General features: G+C 31.1%; 2 protein-coding genes across 2 annotated transcripts in view; both read left to right on the top strand.

The window, feature by feature from the left end:
- The first annotated feature begins 4,802 nt into the window (after positions 1-4,802).
- On the top strand, positions 4,803-14,413 carry LOC119611546 (F-box/LRR-repeat protein 4-like). Its single transcript, XM_037967177.1, is given in 14 exon segments — positions 4,803-4,957; positions 6,025-6,716; positions 6,774-7,078; positions 11,778-11,817; positions 11,819-11,912; positions 11,973-12,172; positions 12,255-12,508; positions 12,579-12,688; positions 12,757-12,921; positions 13,565-13,730; positions 13,791-13,809; positions 13,811-13,983; positions 14,049-14,118; positions 14,209-14,413. Coding segments are annotated over 13 exon segments (2,004 nt in total). The 5' UTR covers positions 4,803-4,957; positions 6,025-6,377; the 3' UTR covers positions 14,278-14,413.
- Positions 14,414-18,294: 3,881 nt separating this feature from the next.
- The window catches only part of LOC119611547 (E3 ubiquitin-protein ligase Ubr3), a gene marked incomplete at its 3' end in the record, with an annotated part of 69,382 nt that continues 67,497 nt past the window's right edge, over positions 18,295-20,179 (top strand). Inside the window, exon 1 of the mRNA XM_037967178.1 lies at positions 18,295-18,776. Coding sequence (XP_037823106.1) covers positions 18,425-18,776 — 352 coding nt within the window. The remainder of the gene's footprint in view (positions 18,777-20,179) is intronic.

Below are 20,179 nucleotides of genomic sequence, written 5' to 3'. Positions count from 1 at the left end.
CAGTCTATATTGTGGAACAGTCTATAGTCTGGACTAATAGAACAGTTTATAGTCTGCACTAGAGAACAGGTGTATAGTCTGCACTAAAGAACAGTCTGGACTATAGACAGTCTACAGTCTGGACTATAGAACAGTCTATAGTCTGGAATATAGAACAGTCTACAGTGTGGACTATAGAACAGTCTATAGTGTGGACTATAGAACAGTCTATATTGTGGACTACAGAACAGTCTATAATCTGGACTATGGAACAGTCTATAGTCTGGACTATAGAACAGTCTATAGTCTGGACTATAGAACAGTCTATAGTCTGGATTATAGAACTGTCTATAGTCTGGGCTATAGAACAGTCTATAGTCTGGACTATAGAACAGTCTATAGTCTGAACTATAGAACAGTCTACAGTCTGAACTTTAGAACAGTCTATAGTCTGGACTATAGAACAGTCTATAGCCTGGACTACAGAACAGTGTGTGGACTATAGAACAGTCTATAGTGTGGACTATAGAACAGTCTATATTGTGGACTACAGAACAGTCTATAGTCTGGACTATAGAACAGTTATAGTCTGGACTATAACAGTCCATAGTCTGGACTATAGAACAGTCTATAGTCTGGACTATAGAACAGTCTATAGACTAGGACTATAGAACAGTCTATAGTCTGGACTATAGAACAGTCTATAGTCTGGACTATAGAACAGTTTTGTAGTCTGGACTATAGAACAGTTATAGTCTGGACTATAGAACAGTCTATAGTCTGGACTTTAGAACAGTCTATAGTCTGAACTAATAGACCAGTCTATAGGCCTAGGACTATAGAACATTCTATAGTCTGGACTATAGAACAGTCTATAGTGGACTATAGAACAGTATATAGTCTGGACTCATCGAAATAGGACTATGAACAGTTAGTCTCGAGACTCATAGAACAGTCTATATCTAGGACCTATAGAACAGTCTCTAGTCTGGACTATAGAAACAGTCTATAGTCTAGGACTATAGCAACAGTCTATAGTCTGGACTATAGAACAGTCTATAGTCTGGACATAGAAACAGGTCTATAGTCTGGGACTAACTAGAACAAGTCGATAGTCTGGACTATAGAACAGTCTATAAGTCTGAGACTATAGAACAGTCTATAGTCTGTGACTATAGAACAGTCCCTATAGTCTGTGGACTATAGAACAGTCCTATCAGTCTGGACTATAGAACAGTCTATAGTCTGGACTATAGAACAGTCTATAGTCTGGACTATAGAACAGTCTATAGTCCTGGACTAATAGAACAGTCTATAGTCTGGACTATAGAACAGTCTATAGTCTGGACTATAGAACAGTCTATAGTCTGGACTATAGAACATCTATAGTCTGGACTATAGAACAGTCTATAGTCTGGACTATAGAACAGTCTATAGTCTGGACTATAGAACAGTCTATAGTCTGGACTATAGAACAGTCTATAGTCTGGACTATAGAACAGTCTATAGTCTGGACTATAGACAGTCTATAGTCCTGGACTATAGAACAGTCTATAGTCTGGACTATAGAACTCTATAGTCCAGACTATAGAACAGTCTATAGTCTGACTATAGAACAGTCTATAGTCTGACTATAGAACAGTCTATAGTCTGGACTATAGAACAGTCTATAGTCTGGACTATAGACAGTCTATAGTCTGACTATAGACAGTCTATAGTCTGACTATAGACTGTCTATAGTCCGACTATAGACTGTTCTATAGTCCAGACTATAGACTGTTCTATAGTCCAGACTATAGACTGTTCTATAGTCCGACTATAGACTGTTCTATAGTCCAGACTATAGACTGTTCTATAGTCCAGACTATAGACTGTTCTATAGTCTGACTATAGACTGTTCTATAGTCCAGACTATAGACTGTTCTATAGTCCAGACTATAGACTGTTCTATAGTCCAGACTATAGACTGTTCTATAGTCCAGACTATAGACTGTTCTATAGTCCAGACTATAGACTGTTCTATAGTCCAGACTATAGACTGTTCTATAGTCCAGACTATAGACTGTTCTATAGTCCAGACTATAGACTGTTCTATAGTCCAGACTATAGACTGTTCTATAGTCCAGACTATAGACTGTTCTATAGTCCAGACTATAGACTGTTCTATAGTCCAGACTATAGACTGTTCTATAGTCCAGACTATAGACTGTTCTATAGTCCAGACTATAGACTGTTCTATAGTCCAGACTATAGACTGTTCTATAGTCCAGACTATAGACTGTTCTATAGTCCAGACTATAGACTGTTCTATAGTCCAGACTATAGACTGTTCTATAGTCCAGACTATAGACTGTTCTATAGTCAGACTATAGACTGTTCTATAGTCCAGACTATAGACTGTTCTATAGTCCAGACTATAGACTGTTCTATAGTCCAGACTATAGACTGTTCTATAGTCCAGACTATAGACTGTTCTATAGTCCCAGACTATAGACCTGTTACTATAGTCCAGACTATAGACCGGTTCATATAGTCCAGACGATAGACTGTTCTATAGTCCCTAGACTTATAGACTGTTTCTATAGTCCAGACTATAGAATGTTCTATAGTCCAGCCTATAGACTGTTCTATATGTTCAGACTATAGACTGTTCTAAAGTCCAGACTATAGACTGTTTCTAATAGTCCAGACTATAACTGTTCTATAGTCCAGACTACAACTGTTCTATAGTCCCAGACTATAGACTGTTCTATAGTCCAGACTATAGACTGTTCTATAGTCCAGTCTATAGACTGTTTCATAGTCCAGACTATAGACTGTTCTATAGTCCAGACTATGGACTGTTATAGTCCAGACTATAACTGTTCTATAGTCCAGACTATAGACTGTTCTGTAGTCCACAATATAGACGTTCTATAGTCCACACTATAGACTGTTCTATAGTCCACACACTGTTCTGTAGTCCAGGCTATAGACTGTTCTATAGTCCAGACTATAGACTGTTCTAAAGTTCAGACTGTAGACTGTTCTATAGTTCAGACTATAGACTGTTCTATAGTCCAGACTATAGACTGTTCTATAGCCCAGACTATAGACAGTTCTATAATCCAGACTATAGACTGTTCTATAGTCCAGACTATAGACTGTTCTATAGTCCAGACTATAGACTGTTCCATAGTCCAGATTATAGACTGTTCTGTAGTCCACAATATAGACTGTTCTATAGTCCACACTATAGACTGTTCTATAGTCCACACTGTAGACTGTTCTATATTCCAGACTATAGACTGTTCTATAGTCCAGACTGTAGACTGTTCTATAGTCCAGACTGTTCTTTAGTGCAGACTATACACTGTTCTCTAGTGCAGACTATAAACTGTTCTATAGTCCAGACTATAGACTGTTCCACAATATAGACTGGTCTATAGTCCAGACTATAGACTGGTCTATAGTCCAGACTATAGACTATTCTATAGTCCAGACTATAGACTATTCTATAGTCCAAACTATAGACTGTTCTATAGTCCAGACTATAGACTGTTCTATAGTCCAGACTATAGACTGTTCTATAGTCCAGACTATAGACTGTTCTATAGTCCAGACTATAGACTGTTCTATAGTCCAGACTATAGACTGTTCTATAGTCCAAGACTATAGACTGTTCTATAGTCCAGACTATAGACTGTTCTATAGTCCAGACTATAGACTGTTCTATAGTCCAGACTAATAGACTGTTCTATAGTCAGACTATAGACTGTTCTATAGTCCAGACTATAGACTGTTCTATAGTCCAGACTATAGACTGTTCTATAGTCCAGACTAGAGACTGTTCTATAGTCCAGACTATAGACTGTTCCTATAGTCCAGAATATAGACTGTTCTATAGTCCAGACTATAGACTGTTCTATATCCGACTATAGACTGTTCTATAGTCCAGACTATAGACTGTTCTATAGTCCAGACTATAGACTGTTCTATAGTCCAGACTATAGACTGTTCTATAGTCCAGACCTATAGACTGTTCTATAGTCCAGACTATAGACTGTTCTATAGTCCAGACTATAGACTGTTCTATAGTCCAGACTATAGACTGTTCTATAGTCCAGACTATAGACTGTTCTATAGTCCAGACTATAGACTGTTCTATTAGCCCAGACTAACTATAGGATATTTTCGAGAAAAAAAATTTTGTAAAAAATTATCAAACAAATTCTTTTTTAATAGAAAAATATCTTTTTATAAAAATATTTTCGAAAATTCAATTTTACAGAAAATTCGGAAATTTCTTTCTAGAATTTTGGAAAAGTTCTATTTTAAAGAAAATTTTCGAAAATTTCTCTTTTCTAGAAAAATTTCAAACACAATTCCTATTTATAATTTTTGAAATTCCATTTTTTAAGAAAATGTTCTTTCTAAAAAATTTTCTTTTTATAAAATTTTCAAACTAATTCACTTTCTGTAGAAAATTTCGAACAAAATTCTACTCAAATTATTTATTTATTTTTTTTTCTAGAAATGTTTCGAAAAAAGTGTTAAGGATATATTTTTTTTTTTTTGTAAATTCTATATTTACAAAAAAAATAGATTAATTTTATTTTAATTTAATTTTTATACATTAATAAATTTCTTTCCCAATTTTTTCTCTGTGTATTTTATTAAACCAACTAAACACAGCTAACGAAATGTCAAACAGAGCGTAAACCAAACAAAAACATTGTAAAAAATTTTTCTCATTAAGAAATCTAATGGAAAAGTTTTTGCCTTTTTTCCAATGAAAACAAAAGAAAAATTAAAATTTATTTAAACAACTATTTAGAAAATAATAAAATTTTTATAAAATTAATTAAAACATATTTTCGAATAGAAATAACTTGATCTTAGACAACAAAATAGAAGTGAAAGTGCTAAAATCTGAATAAAAGAAAAAAGACCACAACAAAAAGTGCATAAATAGAAAAAATTTAATTATAAACTAGAGGTAAACATATAATCCTGTTAACAAGAAACTAATAAAGCAACAAAAAAAACAACCCAGCAAAAAAAAATTTGAAGTTGTTAAAGAAGAAGGGATATTTTCATGATTTCTTTTGTACGTATTCTATTAATGCGTTTTAAAATACATGCCTAAATTCTAAAAAATTTGTCATCAGTGAAGGCATGAAAAAATGCACCCAAATTCACTCATGTAACTCCACTATAGGAATTGTAATATTTTACTATAATTTGGGTATTCTCTTAGGAGATTTAACGAAAACGTGCATTTCATACAATAAATATTAAAAATTACATTAATTTTTTTATTAGATTTTTGTTTTTGTAGGTACCTACCTACCTAGTAATATTAAGTCCATTTTAACATTAATAAGAGAAGGAAAAAACCAAGACTGTTTAACGGATTTTAAAACACAATGGGTATTTTTCCTCTGCATGAATTTAAATCCAATAAAATCAGTTAGTTATGTTTATCTTTTTTTATTGTTATCAATATCACACAAAAAATTATTTAAATATTGATAATTAAATCGAAATACCATTATTAATGCATTTTTAAATAAATATAGTGCACCAATGAAAATTCGCTTGAGAATCATCGAATATTCATTGGTTATAAGAACTCATTTAAATGGCGAACTATTTTCCAAATACGAACACATGCATGCCAATGACACGCTAATGTTAAAATCATGCATGTTTCCCCTAAATATGAACCAGTTCATTATCAGTTCAACCCATGCATTTACTACTTTTTTGCACGTCTTTTTTTGCTGGGACCATTATTAATGCATTTTTAAATAAATATAGTGCACCAATGAAAATTCGCTTGAGAATCATCGAATATTCATTGGTTATAGAACTCATTTAAATGGCGAACTATTTTTCCAAATACGAACACATGCATGCCAATGACACGCTAATGTTAAAATCATGCATGTTTCCCCTAAATATGAACCAGTTCATTATCAGTTCAACCCATGCATTTACTACTTTTTTTGCACGTCTTTTTTGCTGGGAAAGAAAATATTAACCCTGACCTTGAATTTTTAGTACACAGTGAAGTGCTACCAAGGATATTTCTTCATTATACTTCTACAATTCTGAACATATTGTTATTGTGAAAAAAACAGAAGCCATAGAAGCATAACAAAGGTGGTTTCTTACGCCAGCTAATGATATCACCACCAACGCCAGCAAACGCTCCTATGTCCCTTTTCTTTGAGGTTTTTGAAAATTCATCAAAATTGTGTTTGGTTTGCATTTGTGGACACAATCCCAATCCTCTCCGGCTACCACGGTTGCCCGCACACGTAGCTGGTTTGGATTTGGATGCACACCAGAACAACTACTAACGCTGACAAAGTATTTACAGCGCTTGTGTCGGGCACATAGAAGTGAAAAAAATGTCCTCCTCTCAGTCCTCTGCTTCGGCGGAAGATGATAGAAGATCGTCTGGCAATAAGTCAATAGCTGTTGATACCATAGTTAAGTTTCCCCACCAAAGGGAAAGAGACCTAGAGGTCTCTTTAGAGTCCGATGATGAATGTGATGTAGCTGGTGCTATGATAGATGTAGAAGGTTTCTGCTATGCCGACTATCGTATGGAACAATATGCTCATAGTGTTTTAGATTTTAGTTCACAATATGGCATAGATTTAAGTATATCCTATACGGCACCAAATATAACAGGCCGGCCCTCTAAGTATCCAGAATATGGTGATTTCCCACAAACTTTTGCCATGGTAAGTATTGGAGATTTATAGAGAGAAAACTTATTTACATTTTTTGTACTTTTTCAGCGCACCTATGGTGACTGGTGGGATCGTTCACCCTCTCGCTTACGTGAAATATCACCTCAAAATTTACCCAAAGTACCCGCTGAAGATTTTATAGTTTTGTACTTTGAAGACTATGTTATACCCGATGAAATTGCCATTTTTGAAACATTTAATCCGGGTGCTGTTATACGCATTTGGGCGTATACTATTGCTAAGACTTGGATTTGTTTGTGGGAGGATAATGACTTCTATACACGTCCTCCCTATGTGGCAAATCGGGCTAGACGTTTTGCACCACCTTTGAAACGTATACAATTACCAACAAAGTGAGTAAATTATTTTAAATTTATATTGGGAAAAAGTTTCTTAAAAATTAGAAATTTTGGTCAAAATTGAAATTTTCTATAAAGGAGAATATAAATGAAATATTAGTTCAAAATATAGTCCAATGTATATAAAAAGGGAATTTGTTCAAAAATATTCTAAAAAAATAATTTATCCGAAATTTTTTTATAAAAAGAGAATTTGTTCGAAAATTTTATATAAAAAGAGAATTTGTTTGAAAATTTTATATAAAAAGGTTGTGTTGGAAATTTTTCTAAAAAAAAAGATGTTCAAAATTTTTCAAAATGTTCTATTTCGATAACAGACGTTATTATAATTAATTAATCGATTTAATATTTTCTTTATTTAAAAGAAATTCCTTGCCATAAATTTTATTTGAAAGAAAATTTTTTGTTTCAACGAATATTTGAAAATAATATTTAAAAATTTTAACCAAATTTATTGTGTTCTTAAAAAAATTTTCCAAAAATGTTGAGAATTGTAAAGAAAATTAAAAATATGCAAACTAATCAAGATTTGCCAACGACAAAAACGCTATTTTTAAAAGAATTCGAAAACAAACCAAAAATTATTACAACAAAATTTGATTCCATGAAAAATAAGGATAACTCTAAAGACAACTATACATGTACTTCTCGGGAAAAGACTCCTTGTAAGAAACAATGCTCTGAAATTAATGAAAATTACATAAAATCTATAATACATATGTTACAACAAACTTATCCCAAAAACTTTGATGCACCACATTATCAGGGTAATACCCTAGTGGGTAAACAAAGGAGATGTTTTGCTCTAAAACAGCAAACAAATCACGTCCATAAAGTTCGTTCCAAGCCCAGTGTTACTTATCACAAAAACTCTTTAAAGAAAGTTCCAACAGTGATAAGGATAGTAAAGAGGCAAACTAAGGCAACTTCTACTTCAGATTTGAACCATAAAAATTGTGTTCTTAAATCTATTCTGAAAAAGGGAAGTGAAAATCATTCTACTGACAGAGAAACAGTTGTAAATGATATCGATAAATATCGTGTTTATGCCAGACAACAAAAGGAGCCGTTAGAAAACTCTTGTCTTTCTTCAAAGAAAACAAAAGAATTGGTTTCGGAGGGTAATACAACGTTAGCTAAAACCCAATTGGAAGAAGACAAAATTGTTGGTTTAACAGAAAGAAATGAAAAGCGAAAACTTCCAAAAAGAAAACATTTTTGCAAGCATAATGAACCAGATATTTTAATGGAAAATCTACGTAATGCTGTTATGCACAGTGTTCAAATCCTAATGAGCACACCTTGTCGTTACGGTAATTATTATTTATTATATTTTTTTTCGATTTTAAATGCAATTTCATTGAAAAAAGATTGAAATTTGTTCATGATTTTACGAATATTTTCTATTAAAAGAGAATTTGATTGAAACGTTAAAGGAGAAATTTAACTAAACTATAGTACGGACTATAGACTAGGCTATAGCCCAGACTGTAGACTAGACTAAATCATAGTCCAGACTATAGTGTAGACTATAGTCCACACTATAGTATAGACTATAGTCCACACTATAGTATAGACTATAGTCCACACTATAGTATAGACTATAGTCCACACTATAGTGTAGACTATAGTCCACACTATAGTATAGACTATAGTCCACACTATAGTATAGACTATAGTTCACACTATAGTATAGACTATAGTCCATACTATAGTATAGACTATAGTCCATACTATAGTACAGACTATAGTCCATACTGTAGTATAGACTATAGTCCATACTGTAGTATAGACTATAGTCCATACTGTAGTATAGACTATAGTCCATACTGTAGTATAGACTATAGTCCATACTATAGTATAGACTATAGTCCAGACTATAGTATAGACTATAGTCCAGACTATAGCATGGACTATAGTCTAGACTATAGTATAGACTATTGTCCAGACTATAGTATAGACTATAGTCCAGACTATAGTATAGACTAAAGTCCAGACTATTATAGACTATAGTATAGACTATAGTCCAGACTTTACTATACACTATAGTCCAGACTATAGTATAGACTATAGTCTAGACAATTGTATAGACTATAGTCTAGACAATTGTATAGACTATAGTCCAGCCTATAGTAAAGACTATAGTCCGGACTATAGTATAGACTATAATCCAGACTATAGTATAGACTAAAGTGTAGACTATAGTCCAGACTATAGTATAGAGTATAGTCCAGACTATAGTATAGACTATACTAAACAGACTAGAGATTAAACCAATGACCAGACTGTAGTTCAGAGTATAGTGTAGACTATAGAATATACTATAGTACAAACAATAAACTAGATTGTAGTTCAGACTATAAACTAGACTGTAGTCTAGACGTAAACTCAATATTCATGAAGTGGAGTTAGCACACTTTGCAGATAGCTTATAAAAAAAAAATATCAAAATTCGAAAAGAAAATATTTCATTTTATAAAACAAACCACAAAATTAATTTAATTTTAAAATTATCGGTTCTAAGAAAATTTTTTGTGTAAAAGAATAAAATTTATATTAAAATTTAACAAAAATGGCCACGAAACGGCGTCTCCAAAAGATTATCGAAAATAAAGAGCATACATTAAGAAAATTGCTCAAAGAAATCGAAAAATATGACAAGAAAATACCCTCAAAAGTACGAGAACATATTAAAGGATCCAAAAGCATTCAACGTATCAAACATAATATCGGAAATATGAACACTCACACTGAAAAGGATTTACTTAAAAATCAACAATTTCGTAAAAATTGCTACAAATACCTTTTGAAGACTATAGAAGAAATATATGCGAAAAATCAGAAATCAGAATGTAATATGGAAACTTTTGCGGAAAGAATTAAGGGATGTAGTAAAAAATTGGCGAAATTGAAAGGTCTTAAAGAAAACTCTGTCAGACGTTTAAAGAAAGAAGAAAATACTTTAAATATTACCATACCAAGTTTAAAACTGCATTGTTCTAATAAACCTAGTGTTTTATATCAAAGGAAGATTATAAAATCGAAACATCAGGTGCCTTGTTTTAGAAACGATACAACTAAACATCAATTAATATCAACTGTTGCCCTAAACAGAGATTCTAAAAGTCATTTTGATTTAAAGAAAACAAAAGTTATAAAAGCTTCCAAAGAAAGTATTCCAAGTTTGGATAAATATCGTGTTAAACCTAGTAGACTACAGCCCACGTCAACATCACCCTCTAAGGATTCTTTTATACCCATAAATATACCCAGACATTATAGCGAACAATATCATAACAGATCGAAAAACAATACTAGTCCATTGGGTCAGATATTTCAATATCAAGTACATTCATCCATGCAGAATATGAGGTCGGGCCCAGAAGAACGTTTAAATTATTTAACAGCAAATGTTCGCAATGCCGTTATGTTGGGTCATACAAAGAACTCTTCGTATGGCAAAAAGTTGGACAATGTTATTAAGAATTTAGTTCAATTAACAGATAGATATTAAAGAGTTTCTACATCTTGGGTAAATAATTTATAATAAAAAAATTTTGGTTACAAAACAATTTGTAAGAAAAACAATGTTATTTTTCAAAACAAATTTGGAAATTTAAAAATTTGTACTTTATTACTCATAGTATGGGCTATAGAGGCAACAATAGTTCAGAATATAGACTGGGCTATTGTCTGAAATATAGTCTAGACTATTGTCTGGAATATATTCTCGACTATAGCCCAGACTATAGAAATACTACAAATCCTAAATATAGACTAGACTATAGACTAGACCATAGACTAGACTATAGACTAGAATATAGACTAGACTATAGACTAGAATATAGACTAGACTATAGACTAGACTATAGACTATACTATAGACTATACTATAGACATACTATAGACTAGACTATAGACTAGACTATAGACTAGACTATAGACTATACTATAGACTAGACTATAGACTAGACTATAGACTAGACTATAGACTAGACTATAGACTAGACTATAGACTAGACTATAGACTAGACTATAGACTAGACTATAGACTAGACTATAGACTAGACTATAGACTAGACTATAGACTAGACTATAGACTAGACTATAGACTAGACTATAGACTAGACTATAGACTAGACTATAGACTAGACTATAGACTAGACTATAGACTAGACTATAGACTAGACTATAGACTAGACTATAGACTAGACTATAGACTAGACTATAGACTAGACTATAGACTAGACTATAGACTAGACTATAGACTAGACTATAGACTAGACTATAGACTAGACTATAGACTAGACTATAGACTAGACTATAGACTAGACTATAGACTAGACTATAGACTAGACTATAGACTAGACTATAGACTAGACTATAGACTAGACTATAGACTAGACTATAGACTAGACTATAGACTAGACTATAGACTAGACTATAGACTAGACTATAGACTAGACTATAGACTAGACTATAGACTAGACTATAGACTAGACTATAGACTAGACTATAGACTAGACTATAGACTAGACTATAGACTAGACTATAGACTAGACTATAGACTAGAATATAGACGAGACTATAGACTAGACTATAGACTATAGACTAGACTGTAAAACTACACTATAGACTACATTTTTATGTTATTTTCTCTTCTAAAGTCTTAAAACTTTTTATATATTTACAGGACAATAAGACTGGAGTTTAATCATCAACGTCTTCACTATTAACACCGAAATTGATGCAGTTCTATTAAATGGGCAAAAAATTCAATATGAGAAATATGCAACTTTACTAGACTACTACGAAAGACAAAGAAAAGGTATTTATTTGATTACCTAAGTATAAATTGCTAATTAATTCAAAATTCTAAATCCAACAGGTTCCATTTTATGTAAATTACAAAATATGAAATTTCGCCCCGTTTGTAAGGACAACTATCAGACACGTTTACAACATTTTCTAATGCATGATTTGGATAAATTTATGTCTGCCTTAAATGATGTACAAATCAACAACGACAACAGCAATAATACCGAAGACAGTGAAACAACAGGGAGAGTAGATTTAAAGGATATGCCGGTAAAGTATTTAACATAATTTTGAAATTATATGGAACTTTAATAAAACCTTCCTATTTTTCTTATTTTCTTTTATAAAACAGTTTGATATTGTTTTAAAAATCTTTAGCTATTTAGATTTAATCTCCCTGTTTCGTGTGGGTCAAGTATCGCGTTTCTTTTATGATGTCTCCACTCATCCTTTGTTGTATAGTGAATTGAATCTGAAACCTTATTGGCATTTAGCATCCACTGAATTACTTTCCACTTTGGCTAAGAGAGCAACGATTTTAAAGAAATTGGATATGTCCTGGTGTGGTTGTACCATACAAACGGTATCACCTACAGAATTTAAAAAGTATTCTTTATTATTTATTTAATAATTATTATATTTTTTGTGTTAATTATTTGTGTATATATTCTTTTAGATTTATACAACAACGTGGCGATTCTTTGACTCATATACGTTTAAATTCAGCCAAGTTTTTAAATGCCAGCTGCATAGAAACTTTAGGCATTGTCTGTGATAATTTAAGAGGTACATATTATTTAGTTAAAGAGTTTTTATTAAATTAGTTTTAATTTGTTGTTGTGCTTTTATTATAGAGCTTTCTTTGCGCAATTGCTCTATTAGTCCTCCTTTATTGAATTTCTCCTGTTTGGCTAATTTAAAGAATTTGGAACGTTTGGATTTGTTTCAAACTGTCATTGAATCGGATTTGCTATTGACGATGCTGGAGAGTAATCCAAAATTAAAACATTTAAATTTGGGTGAGTTTTTAAGGATTTCTTATAGTTTCTATCTATCTATCTATCTATCTATCTATCTATCTATCTATCTATCTATCTATCTATCTATCTATCTATCTATCTATCTATATATCTATATATCTATTCGTCAATCTATCTATCTATCTATCTATCTATTTATCTATCTATTTATCTATCTATCTATCTATCTATCTATCTATCTATCTATCTATCTATCTATCTATCTATCTATCTATCTATCTATCTATCTATCTATCTATCTATCTATCTATCTATCTATCTATCTATCTATCTATCTATCTATCTATCTATCTATCTATCTATCTATCTATCTATCTATCTATCTATCTATCTATCTATCTATCTATCTATCTATCTATCTATCTATCTATCTATCTATCTATCTATCTATCTATCTATCTATCTATCTATCTATCTATCTATCTATCTATCTATCTATCTATCTATCTATCTATCTATCTATCTATCTATCTATCTATCTATCTATCTATCTATCTATCTATCTATCTATCTATCTATCTATCTATTTATCTATCTATCTATCTATCTATCTATCTATCTATCTATCTATCTATCTATCTATCTATTTGTCCATCTATATATCTATTTTTTTATTTTTCAGCATTTTGCAATGTAGCTGTTAATATGGATGATGTTGCTTTACATATTTCCCAGTATAATAAACAATTAGTATCCTTGGATTTATGGAAGGCACATTTTCTGTCCGCTCATGGTCTAATTGCCTTATCGGAATGTCATGATTTAGAAGAAGTGGATTTCGGTTGGTGGTAAGTTGAATCAAACTTTATAAACCCCTAATTGTTATATAATCCTAAAAAAATCTCTAGTTTACGTGAGGCTACTTTGGGGCGATAGTTTAAAGGAATTTTTAACGAAATGTCCCAAACTAAAGAAATTGTTTTTAGCTGCTGTTCGTGGTTTAACCGATCGTGATTTAGAATATATTGCAAATTTATGTCCCAACTTGGAACAATTAGATCTAATGGGTGTTTTGGGTATATCCAAAGAAAAATATTATGAGTAAGTTTAAATTTATTTATTCAAAAGTTATAAACTATCATTTCTTTTCTTTATAAATTTCTAAGTATTTTACAAAAATGTAAAAAATTGCAATTAATGGATCTAAGTTTTTGCGATAATATAATGGATTATGAGGTAAGTTAAAATATTTACTACTTTTAATATAGATTTCCATTTTTTCTTAATTACTGTTAATTAATTTAATAAATATTGTTTTAATTTCAGGTGGCTATGTGGTCTCGTAATTTTAAAGTGAATATCAAGTGTTGTCATGTACCTAACGATTTTAGATAAGATTTTTACTAACAAAAAATTTCAAATAAAATATTAGTTAAATACATTTGTAACGAAATTTCTTTATAACCTATAAATTTAGTTTCTAAAAAAATGTTATTGTATGTAGTTAGTAAAAGAAATATAAAAATACTAAACTAAAATGTTTTTTAACTTCGCAATATTTTTAAATATCCTTATTATTGATAAAATCTACTGCCAATATTTTACAACTGTTATTTTCAGCGCTTTCTCTCCATTCAAATTCATTAAAATATTTTTTTATTTAATTTTAAATATCTTAATTATAACAGTAAATTTCTTCATTCACCTACTACTAATTTTTACAACTGTGTCAATTTATTCATTGACAATTCTCTTTGTCTCTTGCTCTCTTTTCATAAACAACTGTTAATCTATTACATTTCGTTACAAAAATTCTTTCAGTTCAGTTTTTTTGCGTGTACGAATAAGAACATCAATTTTTCCCAACACAAAATTGGATAAACAATAAAAAGTATTAAATAAATTCCTTAACATAAACACAAGTAAACAAATTGTTAATAATAAAAAAACGTTTATGCAATGAATATATGAAACATATACGTTAAATTATAAAGTGTAATCAACCAAAAAGATTATCGGTGAAATTTTCTTAAGAAAAGAACTCGAAAAAATATAATTAAGAACAAAAAAGAGAAAAAAAGGCAAAATTGAAAAACGCACAGGTGAAAACAGAGAAGAAAACAAAATGTCAAAACAATTTATTTCGTGTTTTGTTATTGTTTTGCAAATTTACAGTGTTGCTCATTAAGTGTGTGCCGACAGGTGCCTTCTGGGGGGATTAAAAATAGTACCAATACCAAATTTATTTGTATTGAAATAACCATCATTTGTTTTGGATTTTTTGTGGTTGTTTTAAGGGATTATCTTTATGTTACCTGTAAAATTACAGATTTTTGTGTTTTTAATCTGTGGGATTGTGTTAAATTATAGGTGTTGCCAGGTATTCATACTACAAAAAAGGGGAGTTTATGAAAATTTCATAGAATATGATATATTTTAATTGAAAAAAGAAAATTCTGAACTAAATGATGTAAAATATTCGTCGTTTTATTGACATCATTTCCACCAGAAGTTAAAATTATACATATATTTGTTATTTTTTAAGTTTTCTTATAAAATAATTTTAATGGGCAGAATACCGGTTAAAAAATAAACCTTAATTATCACACGTGAAAATTAAGTCACAAGTTCTTTCGAGAAGTTTCCGATTTAAAATCAATAAAATCGTTCCATATATAATGGTGATATGAGCAATAACCCTAAACAAATCATGATTAGCTTTCTTAAAAAACTCTATTAACTATTTCAACATATTTTGTCACATGGTTCAAAATTATTAGAATCGATGCGCCCGCAAAAATTCATATACTCTAAAAATGGATTAATAACTCCCTCTAGAATATCGCTATTACCACAAAATTTTGCATCTGTACATATATCTAATATCAATAGTAATTGTATGACCAACTGGATCGATCAATAACAGATCATAACTCCCATATAAGGTCCACTTTCGGAAATCAATTAAATGAATATACAAATTATTTAACGAACAATTTTCCGGATCGGCTTCTGAAAATCAATTTATTGTAAATAAATCATGAATTAATAACGATATCGGAATATAATTGGCATATATGAAAACCATTTTTGAAATTTTTATACATATTCGTTGTGTTAATAAAAAACTAGCTCATAGGTGAAGAAAGAATTTTAAAAATAAAATATTGACTACATAATCATTATTCTAAGCTCAAATATAATAAAAATATTTTTCTGCTCCTTTCAGGCCAGTGTGTTAACTCATATATCGATTGCAAATTATTTAATATTTAAACATGCATAACTCCTGTATTTCATGGGTTAGGTCCCTCAAACACTTATCCAAACACTGTATTCAAAATTTAATGTGATACAATTTGTCCCTGGCTCTCAATGGATTAATGATTTGCTTCGTAATAAATATGATTTGAAAGCGGTTTCAGAGATCTTTCGATTGATATCCATATTGACTATTTCCGATAAATAGTAATAGAACTGAATAATTGCATATGATAAAAATCAATATTTTCTTAAATATTAATCTTTAAACATACATAACTTTCGCATTTTATGAGTTGGGACATTCAAACATATATGGGTTATTGATATAGATTATATTATATATCAAACGAGAGGTTTTTCAGAGAAATTTCGATTGAAACTCATAATAGTTGAGATATGACCAATTCTATATCAAAACTGGGGAAACCTATGACTTGTGCATCTGATTATAGGACAAAAACATTTTCGATTTTTGTGGTCAGACGAAAAAGGACTATCATGTGTTATCATGACTGTTTTGCGCAAATATTTATCTATTTTATTTATAAAATTTGTCATATTTTCTAATAGAAAAGTACAAAAAATCCTTTTTAACAAAAAAATTCCCACTAAATTTCCACTTTTTTACCCTCTACTCATATTTAGTACTAAAACAATACAACCCTGCAAGGCCGACGTACGAATGACATTTCAAATGTACAATATCCCAATTTTTTTTATTCTGCTGACTTCGTTTGTCCTACCTTTTCTCTTTAGACAAGTCGTTTGAGGAATTTCACTGAAATGCGTTGCAATTTCAATAAATTTTTATGCAAAAATTGCTATTGAACGGGAATAAATAGAAATAACTTGAATAAAGTGTGCTTAACAATAATAAAAACTAAAAATCAATAGCAAATAAATGAAAAACTAGTGAAAAAAACCGAAACGTGGTAATACACGAATAAAAGCAGAAAAAAATTAAAACAGTTTTTTTTTTAACTAAATTTGGTATAAAACAAATTGAAGTGAAGAAGCAAAAATTCAGAGAACGAAAAAAAGAGTCAATTGAGTGAGCCAAATAGCAGAAATAAGAAAAAACGAGCGAAGAAGTGCAAAAAAAATTAAAGAAATATCAGAATAAAATCAGAAGTGGAGTTATAGAAATAGAACAAATAGAAAGAAGAATTCTTTTGTTTGTTCGTTGCCAATTTTGCAAAAATTAAAATTCAATAAAATAAACGGGTCATAGTTACAGTGCGTAAGAGTATTTCCTTTTAGCAAAGAAAATTGTAACAAAAAAAATAATGTTTTAACTTAAGAAGCAAATTATAAATGAAAATATTTAACTTCTCAAATTAAAGCCAAGTTCTTGTGTAAACGGCCGTGGCCAGTTTTGCTTAATTTTGTCATTTTTTTACACATTTCTGGGAACACGCCTTTTTTAATATTTCGATAATTAACGAATGAATATCTTTAGTGCATTGCTTCGTTTCATAATTAAAATTTTATATTTTGTGATGTGTTGATTTGTTTCCACTAAAAAAAAAATACTAAATCATATTAAAACTTGTTCTAAAACTGCTAAACCAAATAAAACAACAACAACAATAATAACTACAGCAAAAAAACTAAAATTATTTGACGTTAGTGTAGACGTCGACGTTAACCGTCACCTTCATACACAACAGCAGCAACAACAACAACAACAACCACTACAAAATAACATTGCAAAGCAGCAACAAAATTATCAAAGCAGCAATCACAACAACAACAGCAAGAAAAATACTGCCGTTTGCTAACTAACTAATAACAACAATAATAAATAAAAAAAAAAATAGAAAAAATAAAACAAAAAGAAAAATAGAAACAAACCTGTCAAAAAAATAAACGTCATTTAAACTTGACTTTTTTTAACAACAAACCGAGCGCACTACAACCAAAACAATTATAATTCCAACAAAATGGATGAAGATGACAATAATTTGGACAACAATCGAGCTATTATAAGTGGTGGCGAGGAAGAACCTCAAGAAGAAGAATTTGATGATGACGATGATTTACTCGACACCATAGAAGTAACGGTGACCACAGATGGTGCACCCTTACCACGTGATGACAACGAAGATATTGAAATAATAAATTTATCACCACAACAAGCCGAACAACAACAACAAGCAGCAGGCAATTTGGCGGCCGCTAACACTACTCACGACAATACACATGCTCCTGCGTTACTCAATTTAGTGAAGATTTGCATAATGGGCCTTGGGATAGAGATGAAATTGAGGACTCTATTATGGCACAGTCATATGTTGGACCTTCCACCTCTTCACGAGCAAATGCTTTAATTTCAGTTATTTCCTCCTCCTCGGCTAATAGCGCTGAGGGAGCGGCAGCAGCCAGCAGTAGTGGTGGTGGTGCAGTTCCCAGCTATTGTTTTGATACCTCCTCATTTTGTTCCCGTACACGCAAAGAAGTTGCTGCTCTCATTGTGGCTGAATGTTGCAGTGGTGGACCAACACCCGATTTGAATTACATTATGGATAGATTTTTTAATCCCAGCACACCGATCGATAATCCCGATAATATTTCATGGATACGTTGGCTCATTGCTGGTGGCCGTACTATAAGCGATTTTGTGAAAATTGGTAAGTAGATAAAAATTTATTAAATTACTATATAAATTATTGTTTTTAATTAATTGTTTGCGACGAAACAAATGTTGTATGAAATTTACATTTCAAATTTGAAGTATGTAGTTGGATTATCTTAAACTTGGTGTAAAAAACAGGTCTTTTTAAAGACTTTAAAGGGTAGACCCTGAAGCTCTATGGTTTAAAAGTTTGGAAGGGATTTCGTTTTTTTTTTATTTAAAAATTTAATTAATTTATTGGTCTATTTAACGAATCCAATGAAAATGTTTAATTTGAATACATAAGAAAACGTCGAGGATGAATTTTTATTTACGACTCTGTCGCATACAGTTGACGACGTCTGAATGTTAAAGCATTGGAAGTCCATCCCCATCCCAGAGAAAACTATTTTTAAAAACAATTTTTTTTGTATAAATTGTGCATTGAAAGTTCGTTCAACATATTATGAGTATCTGCTACAAGAACAGTAAGGGTTGTTTTCCCGGTCATTTGACTGAAACTATTGATGGAATTATCCGTCATTGGATAGGAAAAAGTCTCTGTTAAGTTCTAAAAGGCAATATGAAAAATTTGATAAAAACTTATTTGTACGTTTGACAATAGTGGATCTTTCCATCAATAGGGTCAGTCAAAGAATCTTGTAGGGTTGTGTCTGTGTTAAATTATGTTCACATATTTGAAAATTAAAAAAATAGGGTTGTTCTCTAACTGAAACCAGGAAAAGTGCAAATCTGGAATAATCGTACAGACCAATTTACCTCCCGCCACCCATTGTTACAACAACATCTGGATGTAGATCTGGATGCTCATTATCAACATGGATTCTGTCTAAACAGAGCACAACAACAAAAGTTTTAAACCGCCATCACAATACAATGTTGCCACAGCCTTAATCAAGTCCGACCATGTCATACGGACGGAGCAGTTCCCACTGGGATGTCATCAGAGAAGCTATCCCAACCATCCAAATGATAAATTGAACAAAGACAAGAAAATGTTCGGTATAGTGTGAGATTATCAAAATTTGAACGGTAGACTTGTATTATAGAATTTTCCAGAGCCAGTAGTTATAATATCTTTCTACACGTGCGACCAGAAACGAAAAGGAGCTGCTCAAGGGAATTTGCATACACAAAATGTCAGAAGCTCATTTTCTAAATAAGGGCCCTTATTTATAACAATTTATCAAAGGTTTATAACAGAGTTTTTCATACAAAATTCTATAAACCTTTGATAAGTTATGAATACGGCAGAAGGTCTATAATGATCATTTAGAAGAAATTAAAGAATTAAGAGTTAACCAACATTTTAGTTAGAGTCCAGTTTGCAAATATATATTTACTTTAACATTTCGGCAAATATCTAAACTTTTTTCACAATTAAAAACATGATGTTAT

Source organism: Lucilia sericata, unplaced genomic scaffold, assembly GCF_015586225.1.
Source record: "Lucilia sericata isolate MDLA Ls3-8-SP2 unplaced genomic scaffold, ASM1558622v1 Contig001479F_arrow, whole genome shotgun sequence".
In the NCBI taxonomy this organism is placed as follows: domain Eukaryota; kingdom Metazoa; phylum Arthropoda; class Insecta; order Diptera; family Calliphoridae; genus Lucilia; species Lucilia sericata.
This window is presented reverse-complemented; position numbering and strand designations above follow the sequence as displayed.